This window comes from Balaenoptera acutorostrata, chromosome 3 (assembly GCF_949987535.1).
Source record: "Balaenoptera acutorostrata chromosome 3, mBalAcu1.1, whole genome shotgun sequence".
In the NCBI taxonomy this organism is placed as follows: domain Eukaryota; kingdom Metazoa; phylum Chordata; class Mammalia; order Artiodactyla; family Balaenopteridae; genus Balaenoptera; species Balaenoptera acutorostrata.
Window position 1 is genome coordinate 18,864,028 of NC_080066.1, and position 25,849 is coordinate 18,889,876.

Consider the following 25,849-nt stretch of genomic DNA (forward strand, 5'->3'; position numbering starts at 1 on the left):
TGCCGCCTGCTTCAGCACTCTGCGCTCTGAGCTGTGAGCAGGGCCTACCTAGGGGCTGCATAGGATAGAGGATAGAGCAGTAGTTTTCAAAATGTGGTACAGGGAAGCCTGGAGGAAACTCCAAGGACCCAGTATTTTCCAAATAACTCCCACATGGTGTTACACAATCATGCCTGGAGGTTTGGGATGACAAACCTATTTTCACAGTAATACTAAGATTTATTTATTTTTCTCTGTATTGGCATTTGCCCTGATGGTGCAAAAACAGTTGGGGGGTAAAACTGTTGGCACCTTAGCACGATCAAGTCAGTGGCAGTGGTGCCAAACTGTGTTAGTAGTCATTGTGGTCTTCACTACATTAACTTGCAGTTTTTTTTTAAAATGTCAGTTTCACTTAAGACTGTCCCTGATGAATCAGCAAACATTACCAATTGTATTAAATCTTGACCCTCGAGTACATGTTGTTTTAATATTCTGTGCTGTGGAAGTGGGACATTCACTGAAAGCATTTCTGCCGCGTACTGAAGACCAATGGTGATCTTGAGAAAAAAACACTTGAGTTATTGAATGAGAGGCAAGAAGAACTAGCTGCATTCCCCCACCCCCCCAAACAGGACATCATTTTTCTTGAAATAATGGCAAATAGCCAAACTATGACTGTTCAAACTTGAGTATTTGAAAAACATTTTCTCAAGAGAAAATGAGTGGATGAATCTAGAGACTGTCATACAGAGTGAAGTAAGTCAGAAAGAGAAAAACAAATATCGTATATTAACGCATATATGTGGAACCTAGAAACATGGTACAGATGAACCGGTTTGCAGGGCAGAAATAGAGACACAGATGTAGAGAACAAACGTATGGACACCAAGGGGGGAAAGTGGCGGGGTGTGGGGGTGGTGGTGGGATGAACTGGAAGATTGGGATTGACATGTATACAGGGATGTGTATAAAATTGATGACTAATAAGAACCTGCTGTATAAAAAAATAAATAAAATGAAATTCAAAAATTCAAAAAAAAAAAGAAGTAAGCTTGTCACGTCAAGGAAAACAATTAACAGTATTTATTGCCAATGATAAAATTCAGGCTTTTAAGCAGCAGTTTTGAATTTTGGAAAATCTCCATCTGCCATTTTGAGCTTGATAGCTTCCCAGTATTTATAGTTTTCTGAGGAAGTTGATGTTGATTTTAATGAATGTGATTTTCTGATAGTGTATCATGAAATGTGTCAGCATTTGGGAGATCTACTTAACTCAGTGAGCCAGTATTTTCCAAATAACTACCGTATAACATTACAAAATCATGCCTGGCTAAAGAGTATAAGATAGATCAATGTCTAAGTATAAGATAGATGAATGGATTTTAACGTAACTAAGTTTTCAGATTCCACATGGCCACTAACCTTTAAGAAACAGCCACTTGCTGAGTTTTGGTGTAGTATCAAAGAAGAATACCCACATTTCTCTGAAAAAGCCATTGAAATACTCCTCCTTTTCTAATCATACATGTGTAAGAGGCATATTTTATTCACATACCAATTAAAATAACATATTGCAACAGATTCAGTGCAGAAATAGGTATGAAAATCCAGCTGTTTTAAGTTAAACCAGACATTAAAAGAATTTGTAAAAATGTAAAACATTGACACTCTTGTCATTAATTATTTTGTCTTGAAAGTAGTCTTCATAAACTGTTATTTATGTTAGCATGTAATGGCATTATTGTTATTTTTAAGTGAATTACTAAGTATTTTAAACATTTCTCAGTTTTAATTTCTAATGTGGTAAATATCAGTACATATAACCAACAGTGGGCTGAGCTGGCTTGTGAGAGCCGATGGTGTACATCTTTTTCCAGCTTTGTGTTCAGTGTCACCCGTTGGTAGCTTGAAATCTGCCATAGTAGGAGTATTTAAATTACAGAAATCTGCAAAAGTTACCCATAGCATTCTCCCTTCCCAAGAGCTGGTTGTGCATTTACAGCATCCTGCTGGATATAAGTCACATAAACAAAAGTTATTTGAGGTCATCAATAATTTTTAAGAGTGGAAAGGTGTCCTGAGACTAAAAAGTTTGAGAATTAGTCATTTGGCAGAGGAATACCTTTTGGCAATTGGTTCACAAAGAGATGGATCCTTTTTTATAATTCATGCAGGGAACATTTGTAGAGTAAATCTAGTGGTTTTTAAACTTCCGGTTGTTAAATCTGCTGGCTCCATTATGGAATGCCCTTTTTCTTTCCCCTAAAATCTAAAGTAGGCAATAAAACTCCAGGAGCAGGTGGGCTGAATTTGCCCCGTGGGCTACATGTTGGGTGTCTCCAGCCCGGTTTCTCACTTTTCTGTCCAGCTGTTACCCAGGCCACAGCAAGGCCCAGCTCAATCGGCAGCTTGTACACAAGGCCTCCACTTGTTGTTCAGGCCCATACTGATCTTTCTGTTCTGTGCTCCTGTGGTTTTCATGACCTGGACAATGGAGCAATTAGTTCTGTACTGTTTGTGTGCTGTTGTTTCTTAGGTGTTGGCTTTAGCAATTCTGCTTTCCACCCTAGGGCACCTAGTGCAATGCTCTCCGCGTAGGTTCTCTTGCGTGGATAGAAGAGTTTTTACTTTTGGATTGCCGAAGAAGTTTGCCTTCCAAGAGAATGATGTTTTAAATAAATCTAATTATTTGCTATAAACCCAGTTTTTAATAATTCTTTTTAAAGTATTAGAGTAAGTAGATTGGAAATGATTGGTTTTCCTTAAAGTGAGGTCCAATGGAAGCTTTCTTCAAAATTTGTTTTAGATTCTGTGGTCTGCCACCACTCATGATAGAAACTAGTAGCTTCTTTCATGTCCAAAGTCTTCGGTGTTCTGAGTTAAGTCATAATGAATAGTGAAACTTAGTCAAATGAGGCAAAGTTTGTAAGATTACACTGGCCTTTAGGACAGTTGTGTACTAATTAGAAATTTGGCAGGTTTTGAGTCCAGAGAAGTGAAGGTTTTATTGTGTTTTACTGGTAGGGATCTTTGTCAGAAGCACCCAAGGTAGCTGGTAAATGGCTGTTCTCTCCTGTCTGTGCAAGCCAAGTGATGGTTCTGGCCCCTCTGGATGCTCCAGTTGGGGGGAAAGAAGTGTGCCAGGGCCACATAGGCTCCAAGGCATGAGCTTTCTCTGGTTTGGAGATGCGAGGGGCATGAGAGGTCCTGGAATTTCTTTGGCCTGTGCCCTTTTTGTGACTGTTAGGGCATAAAAGTAACTGCAGTTTTCATCAGTATAGAGACAAGGCATTAGCTTGTGTCTGGAGTAATACTATAATATCATATGTCAGAAGTTTCATTTATTAAAAAATAATTTACCATCTTTAAGTTCTGTCTCCGATTACTCTTAAGAAGTTAGGGAGGGTGGTTTATACTCTGGCCTAAATAAGGCTTCACTGTTAGTAGTCGTGAGGTCGTAGTGCGGTAGTTTAACTGCTTTGGAACTTTGTGCTTGGAACATTCTTAGCCACCAAAGCATGGGAACCGAAAGTGAGGAGCATGGGTTCTTTAGTATCTGTCACATCAGAGAATGACTGTTCCAGGATGGTAACCATCTCCTAATGGTAAGTACCCTGGCTTGCTTGTCGTTTCCTAGAAGCAGGAAAAATAGGCCAGTCATGATAGTGAATGGTATTTCTCTAAGAAAAACGTAAAGAACTAAGAAAAGGTCCAGCCTTAATCTTCAACGATGATCATTTTTGCAGGTTTCTGTAGCTGGGTCAGGCACCGGAAGAGGCTCCCCAGCTGTAACTCTAGTACAGTTACCTTCAGGCCAAACTGTACATGTCCAGGGAGTATTTCAGACACCACAGCCGTCGGTTATTCAGTCACCACAAATACAAGCTATTCAGGTTAGCTTCCTTCCCAGATGATTTGTCTTGGACTTTCTTGAGCTTTTTTTTTTTTTTCTTTTACTAATTCATTTATCCTCATTTTCTTTGTGTAGCTTTGATGCTCAACTCTTGTTATTAAACATTTAGACCAATTTCCTTTTTATGTGTGAAGTGCATTGTGCCCTGCTAGATACATGGATTTGACTCGAGTTGTAGTTTTGTTAGCTCTTAATTTACAGATTGAGTCATTCTCCTTTAAGTTGTTGCCCTCTGCTCAAACTTAGATTTGTTTAGCAGTGCTCTCCAAAGATGCTTAAAAGTATTTTGAGGATTCTTTGGAGATGTCTGATAAACATGGTAATGTAAATATTGTAGTACTGATGCTGTTTTCACCAGTGCTCACATTAGAGTGTAGAAATTTAGGTTTATTGTTAAGTCAATGTGTGACATGATATTATTGTTACTTGGTGTTACGTTTATACATCACGTTAAACCTTGGTTTTTTTTAGACGTGGTTAGTGTTGTGGTTGTGATCCAGAGATGCGTTTTGTTATTTATTGTCATCAAAGTTGGTCATAAATTCTTTTTTTTTTATTTATTTATTTATTTATTATTATTTTTTTTAATTTATTTTTTTATTTTTTTTATTTTTTATTTTTGGCTGTGTTGGGTCTTCGTTTCTGTGTGAGGGCTTTCTCTAGTTGCGGCAAGCGGGGACCACTCTTCATCGCGGTGCACGGGCCTCTCACTATCGCGGCCTCTCTTGTTGCGGAGCACAGGCTCCAGACGCGCAGGCTCAGTAGTTGTGGCTCACGGGCCTAGTCGCTCCGCGGCATGTGGGATCTTCCCAGACCAGGGCTCGAACCCGTGTCCGCTGCATTGGCAGGCAGATTCTCAACCACTGCGCCACCAGGGAAGCCCTGTTTTTGTCCTTTAAATGTTGAAACTATTTGAACCTAATTGATGACAAAAATATCTCTGAGGAAAATGAAGTTTCTTATACTTAATCAGTCTTATCCTTTTCCTGCATATTTGAATCCAGTTTGTTGCAGAATAAGGATGAGAGTTGCAACATGACACTTGAAATCCACGTGTGTTAAAAGCTTGGTTATCTTTTCAGCACAGGTGTCTCTCCTGTGTCTTTCAAAAATGTAAGAGTGATTCTCAGTATTGTCTTTTTTTTTCTTTCCTGCAATGAACTTTGATTCCAGGACTTTCTGACTCTTTCTGACCCTAATTATAAAGCAAGAAAGTCTTTCCACTCTCCTTATTGTATTATGACTTTTATTGGGGTGCAGATATCAATAGTTCTACTTAGTTTTAACCTTGCTGGTACTGGAAGAAAATATTATCTCATATTCAGTAGGCTCTTTTGGATTTTGTTAAATGGATGATATGATTATCTTTGTAGAGGTTGGTGTCTGTGGATCTTGTGTTAGAATTCCTACCTGTCGAATGATGAACTTCAGTTTTCACTTTCTAAAATAATAGCCTACCTTGCATAAGGGAGTTGTTATGATTGTACAAGAGATGTGTGGAAGCCCACTTTAAAGTGATAAATATTTGGTGATGATATATGGTTGTCTGATTTGCAGCGACAGTTTCTCTAATAAGTTCTCCTCATGGATGAGTGTGCTTATGTGTAGGGTGTTCATGACCAGAGATGCATGGTCATACGTGTAGGTGAACATATATGTACATCCGTGTGCCTTGGGAAGTATATATTCCTGCCTGCATTGTTGGTATTTTAATAAGCTTTTTTGAGTGTGCCCAAATCAAATTCCCATGTAATTGTAATATTAAGTAAAGTGAGTTTTGCAAACTCAGAACTATCCTAGCCCCTATGATAGATGGCTGAATATATTGAGAGCAGTCATGTTGTAGAGAGATTCATTATTTTAGTTTCCTGACTTCCTTTACTATTTGTTATTATACTATTACTTGAAAAAATGAAACTGTATTTAAAACTCTGATCTTTCTTTTAAGGAGAAATTCCTTATTTTGACCTTCAAGACCCACTGCCATCAAGCCCACCCAACCTACTTCTTGTAACTTTAACCAGGCTTGTTACCCACGTGTTTACCTGCTTAAATATTCTTTCTTCTTTAGACCTATCTAATGTCTAATTTGAAGACCCAGCGTAAGTCAGCAGTGGTATTGTTTTCTGCCTCTGTCACTCGCTGGCTCACCGCCTGCTGGATTTATGAGATGTTTTCAGGGTTGGATCTTAGGTCTTGTGTATCTTACACTGAGTGCTTTCCTGAAGGCTGCCTGACACTCATTTGCATTTCTGCAGTATTTGTTGCCTGTGCCATCCTTTGCACACAGGCTGGTTCTACAGCTAGGTGTCGCTGTCTGCGCTTCCTCTTCCTCTGCGCCAGGTTGTGAGCCTGGTTAGTGCGTCTCAGTGCGTTCTGTCCCCAGCGCCCGGCTTAGTGCTGCACACAGAGAGACCCTTAAGCACCGTGTTGTGAATGAAGGAGATACCATGGATTTTATGATGCATTTCAGGAACTCTTGTGTTATAGGTAGCAACAATTGCAGAGACAGATGAGTCTGCAGAATCAGAAAGAGTAATTGATTTTCATAAACGCAGAGAAATCCTTTCACGAAGACCCTCTTACCGGTAAGTTAAGTTTCCTACTGTAATGATACTTTTTCCAAAAAAAGAGAATAATTATACATCAGATTCTCTCAGTATAGCTGTTCTGTTTTAAATCTCATTCATGTATCTTACTTATTTATATTGTTAAATTATATTTTAGAAAAATACTGAATGAACTTTCCTCTGATGTGCCTGGTGTTCCCAAGATTGAAGAAGAAAAATCCGAGGAAGAAGGAACGTCACCGAATATCGCTGCCATGGCTTTGCCGACTAGCATATATCAGACTAGCACGGGGCAATACAGTATGTATGCTGCAATTCCATATGACGTACTGCTAACTTTAAGTCTCTCTAGTTTCCTTGAAGCAGCTCGGGTTTTGACACTAAACTGACCCATTTTAAAATGCATCATGATACCTAAACTGTGTATCATAGTGTGAAAAGTACATGTTAAAGAAGTGAGAGATTTGTACTGACAGTTGTCATATACTTTTGAAAAGTAAAAAAATTTTTTACTGAAAATAGAAGAAAACTTTGGGGAAAAAAAAAAGGGAGGGTTTTTCTTATTTATATGTGTATATTCATATCTAGTAAAAGTTTAAAACTTACTGTTTTTGTCTCTATGATGCATGTGAACATAATAAGATATAAATGTCTGTATTTCATTCTTGTTGGCTTTTGTTACCAACAATTACATTTTATACTTACTAATCTAAAAGAGGTGCATATGTTTTCTAAACTATGTTTTAAATGTAATTCTGTTTTCACTACTCTCTACTGTGTTAATTTGTGCTGCAGTTTTTTCTAGAAGAGAATGGAAAAATGATTTATTTTTTTAAGCTAAAGCAATTGGACAGATCATTTTATTTGAAATTTTAAGTACTGAAAGCTGTAAATAAACAGATACATTCACATTTAGTCTTGTGCATTTTAATGGGCTGTTAATTCTGTGCTTTTTGCTTCAGTTAAAGCACTAGTCTTTTCCCAAATCAAGAATGTTTTATTTATAAAAATACTTTAGTTTAAAATGAGAGCTAGAAAGAAAAGTGGGGAGGAAAAGAGAGAAAAAGGACAGAAACAAAGTTGTTTTTTTTTTTTAAAAAGCTAGTCAGGTACAGGAATATGTGTGACGTTAATTACTGTGTTGATCCAAGTACAGTGTTAAGATTTTAGGTGTATTTTCTGTTTTCCCTTTAAAAAGTAACAATACCTACAAAAGATCTCAAGTCTTAACTTACGACCTGGATGCTAAAGCAAGCTATAATCTATGGGGAAGCCTTAGTCATTAGTTTTTTAGAGTTTTTCTTTTAATGGTGGTAGATTTGCAGTATTAAACGAATTCTGCTCTGGTGATTCCTGTTCTTTGGGTAGCTCCTACGCTGATACCTGACAGAACTGGCATATAATTTGTCCACACCCTGTACAGGGCGCTGAATGAATATGTCCAAAGTTGACATTACTAGAAGAAAATTCCCCATGGTCTGTCAAAGTTAGACCTTGAGGTTTTCACCTTCATTTCTCTTTTATTACTTCGCTGATTTCTGTGCCTTTTTTGTCTGGCCCACTGGGAGTAGATGGTGGGAGTTTTAGAACTGGTGTGGCTGGGCAGGGCTTGGAGCTGCTAGAACCTCCTGGCTGGTCAGCTCTGGCCTTGAGCAGTGCGCTGTACACCTATTATCATTTTCTGTTTTGTGTCATGAAAAGGTTGGAAATTACTGCTGAAATAATGCTAAGACATCTTAAAGTTTGGAGGATGACCTAAGATGCTGTCTGTCGTCTGAAACATTTCTCTGGCATATCCTGATGCTGCTTAGGAATTGATCTCTTTATAAGTGACATGGGTGAGGATGCTGTGGGTGAATTTGCCTAGATTATTAGCTGAGAATTTGGAGAGGATGTTGAAGCTGGAGATGACGTGGGGAAGGTGGCACCTGGTCCTGCAGGTTACTACGTGGATCAGAGTGAGATAGTTTCGAATCTCAGGTTTTTATTCTTTGAAGTGTGAATAATACTAGATTGCCAAACTCGGAGGTTAATGTGAGGACAAAAGAAGATAACAGATTTTACCTGTTGGGGAAGAGAGACGTGCTACTTTTGACATGAAACAGAGAAATGTAAGCCAGCTGTGGCAGTGTCTCACTCCCAGTCATTAAACTGTTCCCCCCAGCCAGCATCAAAGCCTTTATTTCTTGTGCTCTTGGCACGTGCTTGCAGCTGGGAGCTCGATGTAAGCGTCACTACCTTGGGTGTGGGGTGTGTGGGTGTGCGGGAGTGGAGTCAGGAGTTCTGGTTGAGAACTAGAAAATCGAATGTTTAGAAGTTAGACATTCCTCTATTTGCCACATCAGAAGTCATGGACAATTTCTTACTTAGCTTTCTTAATTTGGACCCATACAGTATGATCCTGGCAGTTATTTTAATAAAAAGTTGTGGTTGTCCTACATGTGCTGTCCACAGGTTAAAAATTGCCATTTTATTGGTTGAAAAGAAGGGATATTGCCTATGTTAAAAATGATAATTAGTGACACTTCTTTATGTTGATAATTCTTTCATTTGAAAAGTGCATACTAACATTTAAACTTTTCTTTAGAAGGCATTTGCTTTAAATGTATATTTATACATACAAGATCCATTTTCATCAACCATTTCTTACTAGCAATAACTTAACAGAAATTAATGATTAAATGTTCTTAAATATCTAGAAATAGAAACAATTACTGGTGTCCTTTGGTTTTTAGAATAGAGTTTATTTTACTAGAATTTCTGGAGATTTTTCTGTGTATTTGCATGTACCTATTTTTGAGACCCTTTTATAGCCTTTTATTTTAAATCTTTCTTCAACTTTTATCCATGGATGACTTTCTCCCAAACTTTACTTTGTTTCTTTTTTTCAAAAATTATTGTTTTAGATCTTTTATTTTTAATTTGCTATAATGAGTTAGTTGGAGTTAAAAACAAAAGAACTGTAAAAGGAGTGTTCAACTTTGTGAGTCAAAGTTGAAGTAAAATAAAAATTCAGGTTTTCTCATATACAGGTAGTCACATTTTTAGTAGTTGAAAGTGAGATATTTGATGGAAGTTGACCTTATTATTTCAACTTTTTTTTTTCAACTTATTTTTTTTAATCACGAAGATAAGAAGTGAATGTTAGAACAGGCTATTTCCCGGAGTAGGGAAAATAACTTAAAATAGGCAGGGATTCATTATTGCAACACCAAGAAAGTGACCTCCGCTTGCGAAACTTTGCTAGAAGTACAGATCTTAGTGATAGGTTTGCTGTATGCCAATTAAGTCATTCTGGTCAAAGAAAACCTGTTTTGTCTCAAGAGAATGTTTCTGAACGATAGTGGTTCAGATAGTCTTAGAATTAGCAAAGAATGTTACTTGCTACATGACATTCAAGACATGCATTAAATGGGAGTGAATTCACAAACAGTAGAAGTTGTGGTTCTTCTATATGTGCTGTTGCAGGAAAGAAATTTAAATGTTTGAAGTTTCTTAATTCATTAAATTTTCTCTAAAGATGGTTTTTTTGGGTTTTTTAAAATCCCCCGTCTACTTTACCCTACTTCTTCCCTTACCAATTAAGGACTGTCACCCAAGACTTCAAATTATTTTTTCCTAAATATCCCTGTCTCTTTGCTTGCTCCTACTTTATTTTACTAAGAATCTTGGTAGAGTGAATCTCTATTAACTCATCTTTACTGGCATCTTATACACTATAGGTAAGTGGGTCAATCCTAAATCCACCATATGAAGAAAGGTATCTGTGAACTTTGTGGACTGCTTGAAGAATTCAGAATTCTCAGGAGACTCAAATGAATAAACACTGATTCCATTTCTTTGTAAGAGGAATTTGCGTGATAGGCTTGCACATTCTAAAGTAAATGCAGTTGCATTTACTGCTCTTAGGAGTGACTTTTCTTACATGCTCCCAAGGTACCTTTCAAAGCAAACTTAGGACAGTATCTACTTGATGTAAATCTGGCTCTTTAACCTTGGTGTCGCTGTGCTTGTTATTGCAGGAGGCTGTTTTAGTCTTTATTCTTCTTTAGTATTTATTCTTTAGTCTTTATTCAAGAGGTAGGCACTTCTTGGCTTTAAGGCACAGGTACTCTCACAGCTTCTGTTTTGTGCTCAGTTTTTGAATTTCAATCTAAGAATTCACTGGAATAAGGTCTGCTGTTCCTTTTTAAAGTTCATCTGATGAAGTTTTATTTATGAATCCTTTTATTGCAATTTGGAATAAAGATGGTTTTAAATCATAAGTAATTAAACATTTACATGTTTATGTGTTTGAATTAGCTCATATATACAGGTTTAGGGTTAAAAAGATGTTAGCATCACATGAAAAGAGGTCAGATAAAATCTTAATTTAAATAAATTCTGCTTCCTCATTTGGTCATGAACTCTTTTTTTTTTTTTTCAGTTTTCCACCCTTATTTTTCTCTTCTTCCTTCTTTATTGATTATACAAGACTTTAAAATATTATTTTTTAATTAAAAAAATTTTTTATCAAAACTCTTGAATTTTCATCCTATAAGTAGTATTTTCCTTGCTTCAGTGATATTAATCGCTCTAGGAGAGAAGTGCTCAATGGCAATGAGTAGTAGAAGTAGCAAATTTTTTTAAACACAATTTTTTATACCAGGAATTTTTAAAGAATTTATTGCCTAGACTAGTTGATATGATAGCATCCTGGTTACCATTGTCTGTGGTAAGTTGGGGATGGGGAGACCATACTTGGGTTAATTCTGATTTGAGGCTAAATATCATAACTATATAAGAATGTATATGAAGACATTTGTGTAACCACTAAAACTTAGTAGAAAAATACTTAGTTAATTAACAAATTACATTCTCTCTAGACAAACTTTTTTAACATAAAGTCAGTGTGTTCAACATTCAGTTTGTGCGTATAGAGCGACATACTTAATCATGGAGTATAGCTCACCTGAGACATTACGGGACAAAAAGTTAGGTACGTCCCAGAGCAACTAGGACAACAGAGCTCAACCTCTACCCATCCCTACTACGAGCAGATAACGTACTATCAGGATTGAATCAGTTAATAATGGACATTGAAGTAGAATTTAATTGACTATATAATCTAATTGTTCAGTTGTAATTCAATTTAGATTATTTCATCAAACTGCAATGTTATTAGGATTATTTAAAAGAGGAAAATAAGTGTGCATATACTCTAAAATAATAAACCACTTTTACTTCTGCTTGAATCCTAATCAGTATTCATAGACTTGTGTGGACTCTTCATTAACAACAAAGTGGCCGTACGTGTAAGCTTGTATGCCTCAGTTGCATGCATCAGTCCAAGAAAGCATTAATAAAACCTAGGTCCCCAAGGTAAAATTAGTAGGAAATACAAAGTTGTTTTATTTTCAGTGGTTGCTAATGGCCTTGATATGGGCCAGTGATTTTATTTTAAAATGATTTGCCAGATATGATGTCTGAGATTTGTTTTAAAATACTCCAGACACAGAAAAAGGTTTGGAATGAGTGGGTAGGGAAAATAAATGACACAAAATTCTTTCACCTTTTATGTTTGCTAGAAAAGTTCCATAAGTTAAAAAATAATAATAATTAGCTAAAACAAGACATGACTAAACTCATTCAGTTAATTTCATTTTAGTTTTTCCTGCTATTTAATTTATATTGATGTGTATTTATTTTAAAAAATTATGCTATCCTTGAATATTTTGTAACCTAAAAAGTTTCGTCCTCAAATCTTTTGAATACACACACACACCCCCACAGAGCCTATTTCTCGTATCCTGAAGCATTGGGAAATCTTCACACATTGGGAATATTGTCAATTGAGAGGCTACATTTTTACATGGGAGGGTCTACTGTCATTTGATAGTGCCAAAATCAAGAGTGCCTTTGGTATAAAAAAAGTTAGGCTAAAAGACAAGACTCACCAGTAGAAACATTTTCCCCCTAGAGCCAACTTCTGTGTGCGTGTATTTGTCTTTTATTTTCCACATCTAATTATATGATGACCAGAAAATAAAATGATAAGAGGAACAGATTCTTGATATATCAGCTTTGCACGGTATGAGAGCAAAGAAGTTTGGTTGGAACTATGGGGAAACAATGAAAAAAAAAAGTGAAAAAAATGAAGTATGAAAAGAAGAAAGTACGGATTTTTATCTACCTATTTCGTGGTTCTTATCCTTTGAAGAAATTACTCAGAATTTTTACTAGTTCAAAAACTTGATAATTGTATTGTCAATATGGAAAATTAAGTTCTATAATTATAATTTGAAACCATACTTCATTTAACTCTTTTTTTTTTTTTTTTTTTAATTTTTATTCTTGGTTGTGTTGGGTCTTCGTTTCTGTGCAAGGGCCTTCTCCAGTTGCGGCAAGTGGGGGCCACTCTTCATCGCGGTACGCGGGCCTCTTCACTATCGCGGCCTCTCTTGTTGCGGAGCACAGGCTCCAGATGCGCAGGCTCAGTAGTCGTGGCTTACGGGCCTAGTTGCGCCGCGGCATGTGGGATCTTCCCAGACCAGGGCTCGAACCCGTGTCCCCTGCATTAGCAGGCAGATTCTCAACCACTGTGCCACCAGGGAAGCCCTCATTTAACTCTTATGGATTCACACGTGGCTTAAGTCGTTTTTATATATTCTGTCTTGAAATGATAGCCATTCATTCATCATATTTATTGAGTGCCTGCTGTATGCTAGGCTTTGTGCTTCTTAACATTGTGGTTACACTGCCTATGTCTGTTCTTTCTAAAGCACTGTTTCTTTGACAACAAACTATCAACTGGAAATATTCATTCAAATATATGATAACATATGAAATTCATTCATGTCCAGCCATGAAGATCCAAGGAAACAATATCTCTTCTTTTTCAGACTTCTTTCAAACCCTTTTATTATTAAGGGGTGAGTCCTGAGACCCTTGAAATCTTTGGAGAGTCATGGTGAAATCTTGTTTTTAAAATGTGTACGGAATATAATGCTCTAGATGAGCCAGACAAATAAAGTGAGGTTGCTTCAGAGTTTCTCAACCACAGCGCTGTTGACATTTTGGTAACTGATTCTTTAGTTTCTGTCAATCGTATAGCAGCCTGCCAACAAACTAAAACCAGACAGCGCCTCTGTGTTGAAATCTTTTTAAAATGTTAACCCATCTTTCTGTGTTGGCCCTAGAACTGCAGATTTGTGGTGGTGGTTGTTAATCTTACCAATAGTTCTGATAGTTTTATTCAATCAGATTGTCACTTTTGCTTAGATGCCGTTACGAAGTTAGGGAATGACTCAGAAATATTCAGAGTATATTTTAGACACTACTACAGCATTCCTGTAAGGCATTTACATTGAATTATAGGTGTCGCATTATTCTGATTATGTGTCATTTTTATCTTCATTGTAAAGTCTAACTAGCTGGTTTATATGTGATTTTTTTAAAGAATAGCCCTTGTTCCACTTAACCTCTAGTGTTTAAATTAAATCATGGAGTTGTCATCTTTATGTTAAAGTATATAGAACTCTCAGATATTTTAAATAGTACTTATTTGTCCATTAGAGTGAAATTTAAAAACATAACATTTGATCAATTATTCTTTTGAAACTTTCTGTTAATAAGTTAATTTTTAAACATGGCTGGCAAGTCTCAGTATTTAAAGGAAGTCTACCTCATATTTGTTGCCATTAGCTACAGTTCAAGACACTTTGTAGAGGTAAATATAGCACAAAGTCTTTCAATACAGTTACCTTTTAAGGTTCTTTCCAACTTAACATTTTATATTTCAGGATTCTCCTGACATAGTCAAAATGGCAAAGGTTACAGTTTTGTAGACTTGAGCTTTAAAACCTCAAGTCTAAAAATATACATAGGTTTTAATAAGTATATAAATATATAGAAATGTATATTTTAATAAATGTTTTAAAGCTATATACTGTATATATATATATTTCATTAAAAGCTACTTTCTTTTGATGATAAATTAGACGAGTAGTTACCTGAACAAATTATAAATTCATTGTAATCATAAGGCTAAATGGAATTTAACTGACCATTTCTTAAATGTTAGAAGAATGTTGTTTATCTATAACTAAAAATATATGAAAGACTGGAGAAAATCAAAACCTGGACTTTCTCCCTGTCTGATCTCCACTCTTCCTCTTAAATAATTTAGTTGGATGGATACCAGAGAGGAGGACAACTCCATGAGTTCTGTGTATTTCAAACAGTTCTGAATATAAGATATTTTCAAGTGTTTTGAGCTTTTTCAGAGTGTTGCCCCATGAAGGAGGAGCCCCTTACCAATTCAGCATAGAGAATTAAGGGTAACTTGAGAATAAGAAGCTTTGGTAATAAATAGATCCAGAGTATATTCTTCCTATATGGGACTATTAAAAATGAATCTTGAAATTCTCTAATTTTTCTTTTCTTTTTCTGTTAAGTTGCTATAGCCCAAGGTGGAACAATCCAGATTTCTAACCCAGGATCTGATGGTGTTCAGGGACTGCAGGCATTAACAATGACAAATTCAGGAGCTCCTCCGCCAGGTGCTACAATTGTACAGTACGCAGCACAGTCAGCAGATGGCACACAGCAGTTCTTTGTCCCAGGCAGCCAGGTGGTGGTTCAAGGTATATGTCATTCATCTAATACATTTAGAATACCCGTGGGTTACTATAGCACTCCATTTAGTGGTGATTTCATAGTTTTCTGAATTATACAGGAGGTAGATTTTCAGGGGAGGGAGGGAGGACTTAAAAAGGCTTGGAGAAGAAATATTTTAGTATATTAAACAATAAGTTAAATAAATTATAAATAAATTTTCAACTTTTAGCAGCTTTTATTGGCTCTAAAGAAAAGTTAAATTCAGAGTAGCATAATGGAAAAAAGGAGTTGAAAACATGATTGAAGTTTTTAATTAAGTAAATATTCTTCATTTGGGGGTTAGAAATGTACTGAGTATGTTTTTAGTACCTAGTGTAGGAAGATTTAAGTATCCAGTCCTTGAGGCGCTGAATTTGGGTTTTTCCCCAGTTGTTACACTCAAGTCTGCTTTCTAGACTTCTCATTTCAAAACAAACGCTGATTTTGTTCTTTCTTTAGACCATTCTTAGTATATTTGAATTCTGAGGTACCTGTTCTACCTCTTAATGAAAGCTGAGTAGCGAAATAAAGCAGTTGGGATGTAGCTCTAAGTTTTTAGGGTAACCTAAGATTTCAGTTAAAATTGAATTATACATTATTTTAATTTCATTCAGTTGTGCTCAAATAACTATAATGTGTTCAATACAACTTTAAAAATCCTGTGTTTTAGTTTAATTCTATTCCCCTTGGTCTATTTGCACTAATTTCAAAGGAAGTAATATCAGTTCTTTTAGTTTGAAAGTCTTGCAAGTATAGAAAAAAGCAGATTATAATTGATGAATCTCTTGATAATTAGCTTTACTCTTAGGTATTTGGGGAGCTTTACTCTTCGGTATTATATGGACTATAATAAAAGTGTATAAAGAGCTAAAGTGGTGACATTTATGGAGTAAAATAAAAAATTCATAGTACTTATCCAGTGCTTTAATGTTTTCTTTTAAATATAAATTTAAAGTACCCATTCTTTTTCCCCAGTACTCATGAACCCTATATGTCTAAATGAAAAATCATAAAGAATGCTCATTTCTTCCAATTTTATTTTTTTTTTATATGGAAAATCTACTAAAAACTACTGATACTTTAAGAAGGAGAGTTTTTAAAAATGTTTTGTGTTCTGCATCAATAATACATACGTAAGTTTTATACTTTGGGGGTTTTAAGAACTCTTTTTCTTCCATAAGTCACAAAGATATTTTTCTGCATTGTGTTAGCTTTATGGTTTTACCTTTCACATTATGTCCTTAATCTACCTGTGGTCCACCTCTGTGTATAGTGTTGAGTGGGAACCCATTTTTATTTTTTCTCTGCATGTGGAGCCAGTTTTCCCTGCTAACGGTTTGTCCTTTCCCCGTTGATTTATGGGCATTTTTTTTTAATTAATTAATTTATTTATGGCTGTGTTAGGTCTTCATTTCTGTGCGAGGGCTTTCTCTAGTTGCGGCAAGTGGGGGCCACTCTTCATCGCGGTGCGCGGGCCTCTCACTATCGCGGCCTCTCTTGTTGCGGAGCACAGGCTCCAGACACGCAGGCTCAGTAGTCGTGGCTCACGGGCCCAGTTGCTCCGTGGCATGTGGGATCTTCCCAGTCCAGGGCTCGAACCCGTGTCCCCTGCATTGGCAGGCAGACTCTCAACCACTGCGCCACCAGGGAAGCCCTATGGGCATTCTTAACTGTGCAGTAAGTAGGCCTCACGCAGCCCCGATCTGTCTCAGCATTCTCTGTTCTGCGTGCCAGCACCACACTAGTTTTGTTGTCACAGAAAAAGTGCCCCTTTTTTGTCTTTTTAACTTTTTTTAGCGCCGTTTTAGCTTTTGTGAACTATTGTTCTCTCATATGCATTTGGAATAAGTTTGAGTTCCCAAATAATAATAACGTAATATAATAATAAAACCAATGATGAAATTACATTGAATTTATACATTAATTTAGGGAGCACTGAAGTCTTTTTTTATTGTGGTGTAATTGACACATAACATTTTATTAGTTTCAGATGTACAACATAATGATTTGACATTTGTATAGTCACAATAAGTGATCACCACAATAAGTCTAGTTAACATCCTTAACCATATAGAGTTACAAATTTATTTTCTTATGATGAGGACTTTTAAGATTTACTCTTAGCACCTTTCAAATATGCAACACAGTGTTGTTTACTGTGGTCACCAGGCTATACATTATTACATCCCTGGGCCTTATTTATTTTATATCTGGAAGTTTGTACCCTTTGATACCCCTTTCACCCTTTTTGCTCACCCCCCATTCCCAACCTTTGGCAACCACCAATCTGTTCTCTGTGTCTGTGAGTTTGGGATTTTTTGTTTGTTTGTTTGTTTATATTCCACATATAAGTGATATCATACAGTATTTGTCTTTCTCTGACAGATTTCATTTAACATAATGCTACTCTCAGGGTCCATCTATGTTGTCACAAACGGCAGAATTTCCTTCTTTTTTATAGCTGATTAAAATTGCATTGTATAATATATACACCACATCTTTATCCATTCATCTGTCAATAGACACTTAGATTGTTTCCATGTTTTGGCTATTGTAAATATTGCTGCAGTGAACGTGGAGGTGTAGATATCTTTTTGAGTTAGTGTTTTTATTTTCTTCAGATAAATACCCAGAAGTGGGATTGCTGGATCATATGGTAGTTCTATTTTTATTTTTTTGAGGACCCTCCATACTGTTTTCCATAGTGGCTGCACCAATTTACATTCCCACCAACAGAGCACAGAATGTCTTCACTTATCCAGATCTTAACTTCTTTTAACAGTTTAAAATTTTCTCCATGGGGGTCTCTCATACTTTTTGTTCAGTTAGTTCTTAAATGTTTAACCCATTAGGGTTTTGTTTTTTGGGATGTTTTTTGTTTGTTTGTTTTGCTATTATGAGTGGTAGCTTTCTGTTACATTTTCTGGTTGTTGCTGGTATAGAGAAATATTGATCTTTTTAAGTTTACCTTTTATCTATGAACCTTTCTAAACTCTAATTACTTCTAATAATATGCTGAATCTTGGTGAATCTCCCTGTGATACTACATGAATGTTTGTATCAAATACAAGTAAGATGTTTGTTTTTTCCTTTCCAATCTTTATTCCTCTTGTTCTTTCTCCTTGCCTTTTCTTTTCCTTTTCTTTTCTCTTCACCTTCTCCATCTTAAAAATAATTGTGGCCAGGGGTTCAAGTTTTTTGTTAAACATAGCGGGGTCCGTGGGTGTTCTTGTCTTACTCTGTCCACCTTCCACCCTGTCATCCCCTTGAAAGGTCACAGCAGTTTCTCTGCGAGTCTCTGCCCTCATCTTGATAGATCCCTCCGCAGCATTTAGCACTACCGACCTCTGCTTCCTTCACTTCCTGGATACTTGTACCCCCTCTTCCAGTTGCCTCTGCCCAGCTTGTAGGTGCTGGTGGTGGTACTCGGGCTGCATCCCGCGCCCTCTTCCACCTGGCTTGATTGCTCTCCCTGGATGACCTCATCCCTGCCCATGGCACACATCTCCGACGCCTGAAGTCCAAAACCCCACATCCATTTTTCCCACCCCAGTTCTCCTTTTGTTATCCTATTTCAGTAACTCTCCATCCTGTTGCTTCATGCAGAAACCTGGGTGTCACCCATCACTCTCCCACCCCTTCTCCATCCATTCTTCTTCCCGTAGCACACGTCTCTTCAGTCCTCTCCACCCCTACCGTCATAGTCCTCGTTCCGGCTGCCATCCCCTCTGACCTGTGTTACTGTGACCCCTAGTCCCTGCCAGGCGGCTGCCCTGAAGCTGGGAGCTGTGGGACAGCATCCTGATTGTCCTAATCATGCCAGAGATAGCAGCTCCCTTTTTGGCCTGGTTTTTTGGGAGTTGCTCCTGAAAGTTTAGCTAGGCTCCCTTTGTTGATGCCTCCCAATGATTCTGGGAGCTACTAGTATTTCTTAAAAACAAAGTCTCTGCCTCCAGCATTTCCCTTTCCCCATTGTGCGCTCACTTCTACACTTAGGGGTGGGGCTTCTAAAATTCATATGCATGTAATTGCGTCAGCTTCCTGCTCAAAATCCTTCAGTGAATGCCTGTTACTTGTTAGACAAAGTCAGAATCCCTAACAAAGACCATACCTCTGTTTAATCCAGGCTTTACTTCCTTTACTAGGCTTCTCCCTCAACTTCTCCCTCTTTTGTGCAGAATTTCTTTCATTTCCTGTGATATGCCATGGCCCCTCTCCGCTCTAGGGGCCTTATGCAGAGCCATGTGCCCTGACAGGAACACCTCCACAATCATGTGCATTATCCAGGTTTCATGTGGGACAGTACTTCCTTAGGAAGCCTTCCTCTACCTTCCAAATCTGGCTGGTGTGACCCCTGCACCTTCTTAGAGCATGTATCCCACCGTATTGTGACTGTCTGTGTCCTGCCCACATGGTGACTTCTGTTTGGACAGGGATCTTTAGTCCCTAGCACAGTCCCTAGCGTATGATAAATGCTCAATAACCATTTAGTGAATGATAGTGAAATACACTCCCTCTGTGAAAATGTTACTATTCCTGTGTGCTGATTAACCGAGTTTATCTGGTCCAGGGGATTTATTAAAACCGTACCAATAGCACTAGTCAGCCAAGCAACCAACCCCGCTTCTTCCTTTCCTTCCTTTACCCTTTTTTACCACTAATAGTTATTGAGCACTTAAGAGCCAATTTAAAGAAATGTGTTTTGTTTGTTTGTTTGTTTATTTTATTTATTTGTTTTTGGCTGCATTGGGTCTTCGTTGCTGTGCACAGGCTTTCTTTAGTTGCGGTGAGCGGGGGCTACCCTTCGTTGCAGTGCACGGGCTTCTCATTGCGGTGGCTTCTCTTGTTGTGGAGCACAGGCTCTAGGCGCACGAGCTTCAGTAGTTGCAGCACGCGGGCTCAGCAGTTGTGGTATGCAAGCCCTAGAGCGTGCGGGCTTCAGTAGTTGTGGCTCATGGGCTCTAGAGCGCAGGCTCAGTAGTTGTGGCGCACGGGCTTAGTTGCTCCGCGGCATGTGGGATCTTCCCGGACCAGGGCTTGAACCCGTGTCCCCTGCATTGACAGGTGGATTCTTAACCACTGTGCCACCAGGGAAGTCCGTAAAGAAATGTTGAGATTAAAATCAATTTGAACTTTCTCAAATTTGAAATAAAGTTGACTAGTAGTCTTGGAACCAAGCCCTTAGGTGTGGCTGGGATGGAAAAGAATCCTTCATGGACTCTCCATTGGTCCCCAGACTTTTTTACTTAGCCAGGATGTCTTCAGTTTATGTGCCCTGGAGAATTATTGGAAACATGGATCCTCCCTCATGTTTCGCCTCCTAAGCGTCTGAATGTGAAGTCCCTGCCTTACTAGAGGTACTTCATTGAATAAGGCAGGAATGTGGTGGAATGCCCTTTCACTGACGTAAGAATGGTTTGGATCCTAATCATAAAGGGAATGGGCTTTGTAAACCCATTGATCAAGATACAAGATCAGTGACATGTCACTTATTTTTGTGCAGTAGAGATGCAGATCATTTTTTCCCCTGGGCTGTGGTCTGTTTTACTGTTGAACATGTGCCGCTCTTTGGTCTAACTTTGTAATCGTTAAATTTCCAGTAGTGATCCAGCTCTTCATGTGCTGAACCTTCATTAAGTGATCCAAATGAAATTGGATATATTTTAAAATTTTTATGAATAGTAACTGTGATTTATTTATGATTTTTTTAAAAGATAATCTATTTGATTTTTTTAATATAAATTTATTTATTTTTGGCTGCGTTGGGTCTTTGTTGCTGTGCACGGGCTTTTCTCTAGTTGCGGCGAGCGAGGGCTACTTTTCACTGCAGTGGCTTCTCTTGGTGCGGAGCACAGGCTCTAGGCACACAGGCTTCAGTAGTTGTGGCACGTGGGCTCAGTAGTTGTGGCTTGCGAGCTCTAGAGCACAGGCTCAGTAGTTTTGGTGCACGGGCTTAGTTGCTCCGCGGCATGTGAAATCTTCCCGGACCAGGGCTCGAACCCGTGTCCCCTGCATTGGCAGGCAGATTCTTAACCACTGCGCCACCAGGGAAGTCCAAGAATTTTTTTAAATCACAAAATTCTTTCAAGGGATTTTAATTGAGCAAAATAGTGCATTAGATTGAGCCACATGAAATTGTTGTTTTTGTGGCCCCAAAATGTTAAATATCAGCAAATTCACGTGGTTCCATAATTTTTATGGAGGAAAGCTATATAATACTTACCGCTTTTGGCACAGTGAATTTTAAAAATTTCAGTATGTATGCCCTTCAAGTGAAATTAGCAAATTCTATGTCATCTTAGAAACAGCTGGATTATATGTCGTTGTAGCAAATAAAAATGTGTCAAGTAAACTAAGGTGGCTGGGTATTTCTTGGTGAATTTAGAAGTGTCTGAAATACACTTCTGTGTGTTTCACAGCGTTTTTCTGGGTTGATTGCCAGTTTTTTGTTGTTTTTTTTTTAACAGATGAATATCTTTTTTTTTTTTTAATTAATTTATTTATTTATTGGCTGTGTTGGGTCTTCACTTCTGTGCGAGGGCCTTCTCTAGTTGCGGCGAGCGGGGCCCACTCTTCATCACGGTGCGCGGGCCTCTCACTAGCGTGGCCTCTCTTGTTGCGGAGCACAGGCTCCAGACGCACAGGCTCAGCAGTTGTGGCTCACAGGCTTAGTTGCTCCGTGGCATGTGGGATCTTCCCACACCAGGGCTGGAACCCGTGTCCCCTGCATTGGCAGGCAGATTCTCAACCACTGCGCCACCAGGGAAGCCCGTCAGTTGTTTTTTAATCTGTGTTTTTTCTCCTATGAGTTATGAAAAATATATAAGCTTTTTGCCTACTTTGGTTACTTAGAAACCTTGGACAGAACAATAATTTAAAAGTAGCCCCATGAGAAATAGCCATGTAACTTTTAATGCTAATGAGATGTATTTTTTGCCAGAGCCCAACTCGATTTTTATGTAAAAATGAGAAACAAGAACATTGAGATGATTTATTACAGGAAGGGTTTTTATAGGGTTTGGTTTCAGTGAGCTCGTCTGTGACAAAGCAAATTGATGGCAGTGATAGGCTAGTGAGGTCATTGTGATGTCAGTACTCCTACTTACCCTGCACATGCTTGCTGGTTTGGAACACTTTATGTGGTCCTGTGATAGGGGAAGCAAGACAGTTCTGTATGCAGAAGCCCATCATGGCTGTAACTGGAGACGAAACAGGTAAGAATTTTAAAGAGGGATTGAAATTCTGCAAGATTGTTTTTGAAGTTTAGAACAATTATTTAGGAACCTCTGAATGTTTCAAAAAGTATTAACTTTCTAGTAGCTGAGGAGTAAGACGTTCCTTCTAATCTGTAACCGAATATACTCGGCACTCTGTGAAGGCATCTGAGTGTAACCGCTTCTTTGCTCAGTACTGTGCTGCTTCCTTGACCAAGGCTGTATCCTCTCTCTCTCTCTCTCTCTCTCTCTGTCTCCATTTGCTCTACTAAAATAAGCTGTTGATTCATCTGCAACCTGTTGCAGATCCAGTGCAGCTGCAAGTCAAACACACATTCTGTTCGAGTTGTTAAAAAAAAAAAAGTAAGCTTCCGATTTTCTTGCTGTGTTCAAATGTAGCTGCAAGACAGAATAGGAAACCCAGCGCGTCAGGGGTGTTTGTGAGCCTGCTGTTCCTTCCGTCCTGTTTAAAATGGTCTGCTTCTCAGCTAACCGGGTTCAAAGGGCCGACGTCATTACATTTCCTGGAATCGGTGCGGCGGGCAGTGGAAAGTTAAACTGCAGGCAAGCAGCACGCTGACGTCAGCCCGAGTCACGCTGTGATTGACTCAGTTCTTTCCGCTTGGCCGCGCGCAGGTGGGGGCTGCCACCCTCTCCTCCGGCGCCCGTAGACCCCTAGCAGGTCCCGTGAGCCTCGCCTTAACGTTCCGCTCGAGGTAAGTGTGTGCCTGGCGGGGCCGAGCGGCCTGCGCAGGCGCCTGGCAGGGCCGGAGTGCCCGCTAGCGCTGGGTCTGGGGAGTGCGCATCTTTCCGTGGCCGACCCGCACCCACCCGCCCCACCTGCCGTTCTTCCCGGGGGTGGTGCCCTCAGTTACAGGTAGTGCTGGTGACTTAGTTACCGGCAGTTGAGTGCCAGCCTGGTGCTAAGCTCGCAGTTGAATTCCTGAAGAGTGGGTGACTGTGAACAGCTTCACCACACCTTAGCTCTTCACTTAGTGGGTCTCGGCTCTCTTCCGGATGGGAACATTCCATTGTCTTGAGCAAGTAAAGCCTGTGTTAAATTGTTTTTCTCAGAGAAGTTTTTGTGAGGTTTTAGAGGGGCTATAGAATGCAGAAGCCGTCAGATAACATATTTATTGTAAGATATAGATGGACTTAAAATAATCTCAGATACTGCATGTCATATGATTCTTAGAACCAAAAGGCATTTTTGTGCATACATGTATTTTCTAAAAATTATTAGTTGGTTTATATCTTTCTTTTTTATTTTTTTATCTTTTTTTTTTTAAACATCTTTATCGGAGTGTAATTGCTTTACAATGGTGTGTTAGTTTCTGCTTTATAACAAAGTGAATCAGTTATACATACACGTATGTCCCCTTATCTCTTCCCTCTTGCGTCTCCCTCCCTCCCACCCTTATATCTTTCTTTACTAAGCCTTTAATTCCAATTTTCATGTCCAAACATGAGAGAGAATTATAACAAAAAATAAATGATTTGAGAATACCCAGAATATATTTAAATATAAAATTTTAAAGTAAAATTTACATAAATGTTTAACCATTGCTTGAAAATAAATGAACATTTTTATGCGTTTATGTTTACAGAGTGAACATACCACTATCCTTGAAAATATTTTTTTTCACAGTTTTACCCATAATGCTTATACATGATTTACCCATTCTAGTTTAAATTTTTCAGAACGCTGAAATTTTTAAAATGTCACTCTTTTCGCAAGACCTCATTGTGCCTTTGGAAATCATTATTTTTGGAAATCTGGTCAGTTCTCACGGAATCAATTTTATTTAAAATGCTATTTGAAAATGAAAAGCATATTTTATTGGCTTTTTCGAGGAGCCCAAAGAGCACAGGATTTAAGGGGCCTTTTGAAGGTGTAGTAGAGCAGCTTTGGGGCCCACCTTTGGAGTCCCAGTTCCGCCCCCTCCCCGTGTGGATTGCGAACCAAGTGGATTGAGCTAGATATTTGACTTGCAAACTTTTTGACTATGACCCACATTTTACAGCATGATGCCGTAGACCTTGTGTGTGTGTATGTGTGTGTGTGTGTGTATATATAAAACAAGTACATTTATATAAAACAAGTTTCAAAAATAGTGCTTATCCTTACTCTATGTGATGTACTCATACTTGTCTATTCCAGTCTTTTTTTAACGCTATTCTTTTTTTTTTTTTAAGGAAGCAAGTTCTTTTTTTTTTAAATTTATTTATTTATTTATTTATGTTTGGCTGTGTTGGGTCTTCGTTTCTGTGCAAGGGCTTTCTCTAGTTGCGGCGAGCGGGGACCTCTCTTCATCGCGGTGCGCGGGCCTCTCACTATTGCGGCCTTTCTTGTTGCGGAGCACAGGCTCCAGACGCGCAGGCTAAGTAGTTGTGGCTCACGGGCCCAGCTGCTCCGCGGCATGTGGGATCTTCCCAGACCAGGGCTCGAACCCGTGTCCCCTGCATTGGCAGGCAGACTCTCAACCACTGCGCCACCAGGGAAGCCCCCTTAATGCTATTCTTGACCCATGAAATTAATTACTGAATTACTCATGGTCTACAACTTATAGTTTGAAAAGCTGATCTGGACCAAAATCAGGTTCCAAAATAATGACTGGCCTGGTAAAGGTTTTAGGAGCATTTGCTTAATAGGATCATGGAATCGAATGTGAAAGTGAATATCTATGGTTTATAGAATTATATTATTGATTCTGTTGGGTATAGTTTAAAGTTTTATTAGAAATAGTTCTTGGCTTTGTTCATAAGCTGATTATGTTTACGAGCCTAATTCCATACCCTTTAGTCTCCAAGTCTAAAAAACTCTGATGAATTGTATTCAGCCTGGATTTCTGAATTGTTAAAAAACAAACATTACAACTTATTCAAATTTGGAAAACAGTATCTTAGTTAATATTTGATGCATGAGAATAAGGATGCATTTCACCTTTGTGAAAAGAGGCTGCTGGAAAAGGTTTTTATTTGGAAATTCTCACATAAAGGAATGTTTTGGATCAAGTTATAACAGCTTCTTGAAGTTGGTAGCGAAGCACGTTATAATCACGTTGGAAATGAAAACAACAAGTCACTCATCTACGTTAAGTTTCCATAAAATTCCAAACCTGTGTGGAAGGTATACTGAAATAGCCACTGTGTTATTTCCTCACTGTTTCTGAAAAATTTTTAATGAAATATAATTTGGGATAATTATTTCACTTTGTCCAGTTTTATATGCCTATATGAATATGTTGCCTAATAATTATGATGATGCTTTGCATTTATGTAAACTTTAAAATTAAAAAAATCACTTATGGGGTGAGTGCTATCAAAGAAGCTGTCAGATCATGAGAGACCCACAGGAAGCAGTAATATGGGTTAAAGGATCAGGGCAGGCCTCACTGAAGAAACCATGTTTAAATACCCGAGAGGAGAAGCACTTTCCATGCATTCTCACTGAGGCACTTAGCGCAGATACTGTTACACTCATTTGCATGTAACTGAACAGGGATCTGAGTGGGTAAAGGCTCTCCTAGCTC

General features: G+C 38.3%; 1 protein-coding gene across 27 annotated transcripts in view; it reads left to right on the forward strand.

The window, feature by feature from the left end:
- CREM (cAMP responsive element modulator) overlaps window positions 1–25,849 on the forward strand; it is a 100,413-nt gene that overhangs the window by 31,566 nt on the left and 42,998 nt on the right. For 6 of the 27 annotated variants that reach the window (XM_057542324.1, XM_057542323.1, XM_057542326.1 and 3 more), the window contains 4 exons: window positions 3,729–3,875; window positions 6,386–6,483; window positions 6,623–6,765; window positions 14,901–15,089. The exons of 1 other annotated variant lie outside the window; for it this stretch is intronic. In XM_057542324.1, the coding sequence (XP_057398307.1) occupies window positions 3,729–3,875; window positions 6,386–6,483; window positions 6,623–6,765; window positions 14,901–15,089 (577 nt within the window). Of the gene's footprint in view, window positions 1–3,728; window positions 3,876–6,385; window positions 6,484–6,622; window positions 6,766–14,900; window positions 15,090–22,177; window positions 22,317–22,840; window positions 23,033–23,241; window positions 23,361–25,849 lie in introns of those variants that run through there. 20 more of the 27 variants (XM_057542339.1, XM_057542329.1, XM_057542331.1 and 17 more) reach the window with 10 other exon arrangements.